We start from the raw sequence: 9011 nt of genomic DNA on the forward strand, positions 1-9011 counted from the left end.
TCAGCAGATAAAGGAACCTTCAAATCAGCTAACAAATACTTGAGCCACATCAATTCTGTGGTAATAGATGCTAAAGCCCTATACTCTGCTTCAGCAGTACTCATTGAAGTAACAGTGAAGAAATTAATGTTGAACCAAGCATAACACAATATCCAGTAACAGATCTTCGAGTAGTAGTATAGCCTCCCCAGTCACTATCACAATACCCCTTTAAAACAAGATCATTTGAAGAAGGAAAAATAATCCCAAACCAGCAGAACATTTCAAGTATCTCAGAACTCGAAATACTGTGTTCATATGTTTCTCTCTTGGTGCTTGCATAAATTGACTTGGTAATGTACCGAAAAACTAATATCAGGTCTTGTGAATGTTAAGTACAGAAGTTTCCCAACTAGAATTCTATACAAGGATTGGAAATTAAAGGGCCAGATTTATCATAATCAAACAACTTAATATGTTGATCTAAAGGAATTGAAAGGGGCTTAGCATCTAATAAACCAACAAGAGCAAGCATGTCAAGAATAAATTTCCTTTGACTGAGTACAATACCTGCATCAGTTCTGCTAACTTCCAACCCTAAGTAGTATTTAGCCTCACCTAAGTCTTTAATGCTGAATTGATGAGACTGTATAAAGGTGATATTATTGCCTGTAACCAAGATGTCATCTACATAAACCACAACAATGGTAAAAGTAGATCCTTCTGAATGAGTAAACATGGAGTAATCAGCCATGGATTAAATAAAACCATAATCAAGTAGAAAAGTAGACAATTCTGTATGTCATTCCCTAGAAGCTTGACGGAGACCATAAATCGACTTTATCAATTTGCAGACCATATTAGGTTCTGAAGAAGATACCTTATAACCAAGTGGCAAATCCATGTAAACTTCTTCATGTAAGAAACCATGCAAAAATGCATTATTTATGTCAAGCTGGAAAACTGGCCAGTGTTTAGAAGCTGCCAATGCAAAAACTGATTTGACCGTAACACCTTTTGCCACAGGAGCAAAAGTATCATGGAAGTCAACTCCCTCCCCTTTTGCAACCAAACGTGCCTTATACCTTTCTACTTCACCATTAGCTCGGTACTTGATTTTATAAATCCACTTGCATCCAATTGATTTCTTACCAGGAGGCAAAGAAACTAAAACCCATGTATTATTTGACTCTAAAGCATCAAATTCCTTATTCATTGCAGATTCCAATGTGGATCCTTAATGGCTTGATTAAATGTTGTAGGTTCTGAATTTTGACTAAGCTTAGCAAGAAATGCCGAATGTTTAGGAGAAAAGGAATGACAAGATACAAAATTAGCCATAGGATATTTAACTACAGCCGAAGCCTTTGATTTACCAGTCTCATAATCTGACCACCAGTTTGGTCTTTTCTTTTCTCTAGTGGAATGTCTACCAACAGGTTGTTCAATATCTGAATGTAGACTAGATAGAGTATCACAGTCAGGTGGTAAATTGGTCCAAGTATCCAAAGATGATAGCTGATTATCATTAGAAACTTGTTGATCAGAGTCTGCAGAATCATTAAGACATTCAGAAAAATGTATATCTTCAGATTCTAATGGAGGTTGAGCATCTCGATCTGAGAGAGGCTGAGAGACAGATTGTGGTGCAGGAGGAGGATGATCAATCCAATTTTGAATAAAATGAGGATCAGTGGATGTTGCTGTATGAGTATTATTCAAAAAAGGAAACACTCTCATGAAAAACCACATGTCTAGATATGAAAGTTTGTTTAGTATTTAGATCAAGAAGCTTGTAACCTTTATGACCTTGAGGATAACTAAGAAACACACATCTAACTGCTCTTGGTGAAAATTTATCAGAGTTATGAACTGATGCATAACATAAGCACCCAAAAACCTTAATGGTGTCATAAGTGGGAGGAGATTTGTATAGAATATCAAAAGGTGTTTTATAGTCTAACACTGGAGAAGGCAATCTATTGATTAAGAATGTAGCTACTAAAATGCAATCACCACAGTATTTGATAGGTAACCCTGATTGAAATCTAAGAGCCTTGGCAATGGACAAGAGTTGTCTATGCCTTCTTTCTACCCTACCATTCTAAGCAGGTGTATTGACACAAGAAACTTGCTGGATAATTCCCTTTTCAAGTAAAAATGATAGAAAATCATGATTAAAGAACTCTGTCCCATGATCACTTCTAAACTGTTTAACTGTGGTATGAAACTGATTTTGTACATATGGACAAAAATGGGTCAAATTTTGATATACATGTTGCTTAGTGGGTAGGAGAAAAGTCCAGAGAGCTCTTGAATGGTCATCTACAATTGTAAGGAAAAACTTACGACCTGAAGAAGTTTCATGTACATATGAACCCCACAAATCGACATGTATAAGGTCAAACAAATTTGCAGCATGAGAAGAACTCAAAGAAAAGGGAAGTTTTGTTTGTTTAGACAATGGACAAATAGGACAAAGTTTATTACATTCCGCTGAAATATCATCAGATATAGCTGAGATTTTACAAAGTACAGGGGTAGATACATGCCCCATTCGCATATGCCATAAAGCATTCAATTGTTGTTTAGACACTGAATTAAGACTAGAACAATGATTCAGAATTAAGGAAGAATCCTCGGAAGATGAAGAAGATAGGTCCAGATGGTATAATCCTGATTTCACTTTACCAAGTGCAAGAGTACCCTTCTGGTTCTGGACCTGAAAAATGCAGTGATCAATGAAAAAAGTCACTGTCCCATGAGTGTCTGATGTCCATTTTGAAACTGAAAGAAGATTGTAGTGAAAAGTTGGTACAAATAACACATATGGAGTGTTAGTTTGTCATGAAAAGAGTAAGATCCCTTATGTTTAACCATAACATGAGATCCATTTGGCAAGACTATATGAACAAGTGAACTTAGATGTACTATGTTATGTAATAGTTGAAGTGAACAACACATGTGATCAGTGGCCGCTGTATCTATTAACCATATATGAGAACTAGGAGATGTTTGCACAAGATTAGTATGAGCTACAGCCATACCTGCCATATGGTCCTCGGGGCTGGACATTTTCTTGCCATTACCAACAAATGTAGTCATCATTTGACTCACCTGGTTGATTTGTTGTTGCAATTGATTGAACTGAGAGTCAGACTGGAAATTCTGTGCAACTGCAGAAGAACTAGTAACACTTGCTAGATTAGCTTTAGGCAAGTTTCTGAATTGTCCTGCACCTGAAGAATTAGTCATACTAGGCTTTTCTTTCTTCTTCCAATTTGGTGGATAACCAATTAGTTTGTAGCAATTCTCCCTAGTGTGACCATTGAAATTGCAATAAGAGCATTTGAGACCAGACTGATAATTTCCCTTATTATTTGTAAATTTTTTATTGGCTGAGTTTGTAGTTCCACCAGTCACAACAGAATTAACAAACATATTAATTGTTGTGGCAACATTTTGATATCCTTGTCGAGTTTTCTCATCTTACTTTACAAAAGCATATGCCTAAGATACAGTTGGTAGAGGATTCATCAACAGAATTTGGCCTCTCACAGCTGCATTTCCATCATGAAGGCCCATCAAGAATTGTAATAGCTTTCTCTTCTGATCTCTCTCAGTCTGTACCTTGTGCGCTCCACAAGTGCATCTCACATTTGGTTCTAAAACAGCATATTCATCCCACAGAGCCTTGAGCTTATGAAAATAAACTTCTACTGACTTATTTCCTTGATCCAGACTGTGAATATCCTTTAAAACCTGATAAACCCTGTGACCATTAGTTCCAGAAAATCTCTCTGTCAATTCTAACCAAACTCCTCGAGCAGTTGTGACATAGTTCAAACCATCACTAATCTCATCAGCAACTGAATTCAAGATCCAAGTGATCACTAAATCATTTACTCTCTCCCACTGTGCCAACAGTGAAGAATCTTCTGAAGGTTTCTCAAAAACTCCATTCACAATCACAAACTTGTTCCTAGCATTTAAAGCTATTTGCATTGACCGACTCCATGAACCAAAATTATCTGGACCTACTAGTTTCTTAGCTATCAAAACGAGGTCTGGATGATCATTATTATGCAAGTACAGAGGATGAGAATTGTTGTCAATGAAATTAGTATTATTCTGTAAATCTACTCCATCCTGAGTATCTCTAGCTGTATCATCATCCTCAAGAATGAGATTATCTCTATTAGCACCAGTATTGTTACTAATTCCTTGAACAACATTTGCAAAGCTGTTACGCATCATGATTATCCGAAAAACTAGCTTCTCAATCTTCAAAGAAGCTATTAAAATGATCTCAATCGATAATCAACAATACTTCTAATTGTATTGATGAATCAATACAGTCTAATTGAGTAAAAAGAAATGTAGAAAAATTGAAGAAAACTCAACAAAATCGTAAATCTAGGGTTTTGAGATCGATCTCAATCAATCTCTTCTCTCAATCAATTGTAGATATAGAACGAACAAAAATTATTTATCAGATCACACAGACGAAGATAAGGATCTGAATTTGATGACGAATAGTCATGAGCTCTGATACCATAATAGATTCCTGTAAGGGTATGTAATGTGTGTGTATAACGAAATGTGGAAGAAGAAGAAAGTAAAGAACAAGAAATCTTATTAACCAAAAGCTTAAGAGTCTATTACAGAGAAATGAACTATTTATAAAAGTACTCTTTGGTCAACCCAAGTCAACTCTTTCTAACTAACTCCAAATAGAATGTAACAAACTTTTATTAAATTGTGCTGATATTGCTAGCTGTATATTAGCTTTGTGCTGTGGCTGCATACTGATTGTAGTCACTGCATTAGAAACTTGTGCTCTCGTCTCATTTGTGACAATAGTCTCATTACTATATGATTGACCCGAAATGATTTTGACTTTCGGGTCGGTTTCGGATTGGGTAAAAATTCACTCGAAAAAATCGGGTCATTTTCGTGTTGACCCGAAATATCCGAATCCGACCTGTTTATTTAAATAATTAATATATGTATTATATATGTATATAAATGGTAGGTTATATTTTATAAATCATTTTTAATATTGTGTTTTATTATATTTTTTTTATATTAATTTGGCATAACATTTTAATTTTGTAATGATGTTAATTATTTTTTTTAATTTTAATTTTATTAATTTTTTCTAAATTTTAGATTATTCCGGGTCAAACAGGTCAATTTCGGGTTACTCGGGTACCTACCAGGTCGGGTTCGTATCACAATTTTTGAACCCGTTTCGGGTCGGGTCGGGTCAGACAAAAAAAAATCAGGTACATCCAATCCGACACGAACCCGACCAAAACCCGAAATTGCCACCCCTATGTGACAATAGTCTCATTAATTTTTTTAACAATGCTCATCAGTCACCAATTTATTTCTTGTATGTAGGTTACATATCCGAGAAGACTCCAATCTTGTCCGTGTATAAGCTTTCATTCGCACATTCACGTCCAACTTTAAAAGATGTATCCTATTATGATTATGCTAATCATTTATATGCGTCTGTGGAGGTTAAAATAGTCGTACAAAAGTATAAAACTATTTTATGTGTCTGTATACAACAAACTCAAATGAGGAGACACGTATGACATATTTTGTACTAGTCAGCTTATGGTTGGATGAGAATTAGGAATTGGCCTCGTATACGAGCATATATGGAGACAAATGAGGTGAAATACAGATATATGCAAGACTTGTTTTTCAGATTTTGTTTGGCTAAAGAAGAAATCTTGATCCTAATTTATAAGTATTTCAAAGACCTATGCAAACTTTTAATTTAGTATATTTGGATGGCGATCTTCCATTAATGCAATATTTGCATCTCTAATCTATATATAATGGAACGTGTTAACAATAGTGAAGATTAAGCAATAAATTTCTAGCATTCTTTAGAAAATTTGAGAGAATGTTTTTTAAAGCTGAACATATTGTTTTAATTTATTATTTTGCCTCAAGTGCATGTATCATACAATTTTCTTTCTGTAATTGTGCATATTTTGTAATAAATATTTTATTTTAATAATTTAATACCAATTATTTCATAAAAGAAAAGAAAATAAATATAAATATAATCCTAAGAAAATAATACCATGAAACGGAAAAAAAATCACCATATTTTTATTATTTCGAAACGAAGCCAGCAACAACTTACAATTATTCTCGAGTGTTATTATTATCACATTCTAAAAAAACAATGAAATAAATATGCACACTGATAACAAGAGAATTAGTGATAATAACGATACTTAATTTTTTAAAAAAAAACGTGATCGTTACATAACTCAAATCAAAATCCAAAATTTTGGGCCGGTAAATCCAAAATAATCAATATTTCTGAATGGCTAGGCTTTGCATAGGCTCCGGGACATTTTTAGACGTCACTATTTTTGGGATTTACCCCAGAGACCCAGAAGTAGTGGCGTTCTGGGGTTTATATATATATACATATATATAGAAGGCTACTCTAATATAAACCAATTTAAAATAGAAATTAGAAACCAATTTTTTTTAAAACTAATTTGAAATATAACATATATGGTATGCAAATCGATCGTTGAGAGATGTAGAAAAATACAGTGAAATCGGATTTAAAAAAACTTACGGTTTGACGGGAAAAATCAAATTTAAAACGGAAGGGAAAAGATGAATTTCGGCGTGGGAGGGTGCAGAGTAGTTGGGTGGGGTGATTTAGGGGGACCATTATGTTAGGTCACACACACTGTAGAAGGGGGTTGAATACAGTATTTATCACAATCAAATCGAATTAAAGAATACAAGTAACAGAAAACAAACTTTATTAAACTCTGTTACAATATGGAACTGTCCTCTCTCAGTGATGAAAAACTTATCACGAGAGCTGCTAGGGTTACAATGAATATTATTCTCGATAATGATAACACATATAGTGTAAACCCTATGTCAATGTTTATATACTACACAGTTACAAGATAATTGCTAATTGATATGAAATATAATTCTGCTTCCTAAAATATATCAACTAGTTATCTTTTCTTCCAAGTATTCTATTCTTCATAGAATTCCTTCTTCATGCATATCTCTTCTTGCGTTTGTCTTGATCTTCTTTCCTTTCAATCAGCCGCCTTCCTTATCTGAAAGTCTCCTTAAGTGCTGATATTATCTCCAGATAAATATCTCCTGATAACTTAAGTTCTGACAACTTAAGTTCAGACTTCAGTATAAGTGCTGATTTCCAGTTAAGTACTGATTTGTCCTGTTTAAGTAAGATCTGAAAACTAAACACAAATCATATTAGACATGACATTATCAAATATATCTAACAATCTCCCCCAACTTGTAAATTAGCATAATATACAAGTTTAACTGATATTTGATAATGTCAAAAATATTAAGTACAAATGAATGAGAATTTGACTAGATAACTACAACTTACAGTCCTTGCAGCTTTACCATCTTTAACTTCTGATAACAGCTTCAGTCTGTATACACATCAGAATTTGAGCAGTTGTAGATCTTGACTTGGGTTCAATTACTGATCTCTTTGATGTCAGGAGTTGTTCTGAGATAGTTCTTTAATAAACATCTCTCAGCATATTTAAGTTCATCAATCATCCTCCTTTTAGCATTCTTCAATTCAACTGTATCTTCACCAATTTGAAATATAGCAGCCCTGAGATCATTTATTCTAGCTTTTCTTATGTCCTGATCTAGTCTGATCAAATATGCCTTGTCAGACTCAAGATTGAATTCCACATCTTTATAACCCAGAAAGGTAGTTATAATCTTAGTAGAGTTAGGCTTCATCTCGACAATATCACCTTTGTGATCTCTGTACTTGGGATAGTATGTGATGTCAGACTTCACAGAATAAAGCTTCTTCTGTCTCTGAATTTGAGTCTTCAAATAATTTGCAGCACCATCTGTTAGTCTGTTCTTCACTTGAAATAAGAATAGAACATGTTCTAGTTCCTCATAATACTTCAGTGGTACAACATTCTGCCTAATATGGTATACCCTTCCATCTCTCATAAAATATAACAAGATGTGTTCTTTCAAGAAGGTATGGTAAATCATCTGTACAGATTCAAGCTGATTCAATCTTTCAGGAGTTACTCCAACACCTGGTTCACTCAAAGAAGTTGGATCATTGGTTGTGTTCTGTATTCTTCTTTCATCAGCACTACCCAATCCAGATTTATCTCTTGCTTATTTTCCTGTAACCGTTCTTGCTTCAAAACCACTTGTTGCAGTCTTCAAAGGTTGAGTCTGTTTAGCTTTAGTGAATCCTGGTAGGAGTAACTTTGAAGGTTTAAAATGAGCAATGTCAGAGGTTTTCTTTTTCTTATCTTCTGATATCAAGCCAACTTGAGCTATGTCAGAGGTTGCTTGCTTCATTGTCTTATCAGAACTTACTATCTCTTGACTCTGAACAACTTGAGCCATGTCAGAGGTTGTTTGGGAAATCTTTCTTGAAATCAGAGTAAGATTAGCATCTTCATCAGATATTTCTTCATCCATAGCAAGAACATAAACCTTTACATGTTCACCAACTTTTTCTTTACCCTTGGACCTTGGATCTATCTCCATTTGTGATTTGGCCTTAGTTGCCTCAAGATTTATCCTTTCTTTTATCACAATGCCTTTAGCCTTATGAATTTTCTTTTCAATAACAGAAGCTTCAGATTTGGAGTTGACTTTTTCTAACTTAAGTCTAGCTTCTTCTTCCTTTAGACTCTCAAAGTCCATTCCTGGATTTTCTTTCAGAAATAACTGTCTTGAAATTTCCTCATCAAGTTCCAGATGTTCATCAGAACTTTTCCTTTTACCAGTATCAGAATTATTCTTCTTCGAGTATCAAAACTTGTTCTTTGACTTGTAGTTCCAGTTTTACTTGATGAAAGACCTTTACCTTGACCATAACCTCCACCCATTCCAGAGTTTCCCTGATCATCTTTTTCATCATCCTTTCCCTTCAGTGTCTTGATAGGTTTGCATTTGAACTTAATTACTTTCTCCCCCTTTTTGGCATCAACAGG

The 9011-nt window shown here is 34.4% G+C and overlaps 1 protein-coding gene across 1 annotated transcript; it reads right to left on the reverse strand.

Annotated features, from left to right (window-relative positions):
* Nucleotides 1-3489: 3489 nt before the first annotated feature.
* Nucleotides 3490-4233, reverse strand: LOC141660076 (uncharacterized). The gene has a single exon (XM_074467035.1). It carries the CDS (start codon nt 4231-4233, stop codon nt 3490-3492), a length of 744 nt encoding a protein of 247 aa, XP_074323136.1.
* Nucleotides 4234-9011: the final 4778 nt, after the last annotated feature.

This window comes from Apium graveolens, chromosome 5, assembly GCF_009905375.1.
Source record: "Apium graveolens cultivar Ventura chromosome 5, ASM990537v1, whole genome shotgun sequence".
Taxonomy (NCBI): Eukaryota; Viridiplantae; Streptophyta; class Magnoliopsida; order Apiales; family Apiaceae; genus Apium; species Apium graveolens.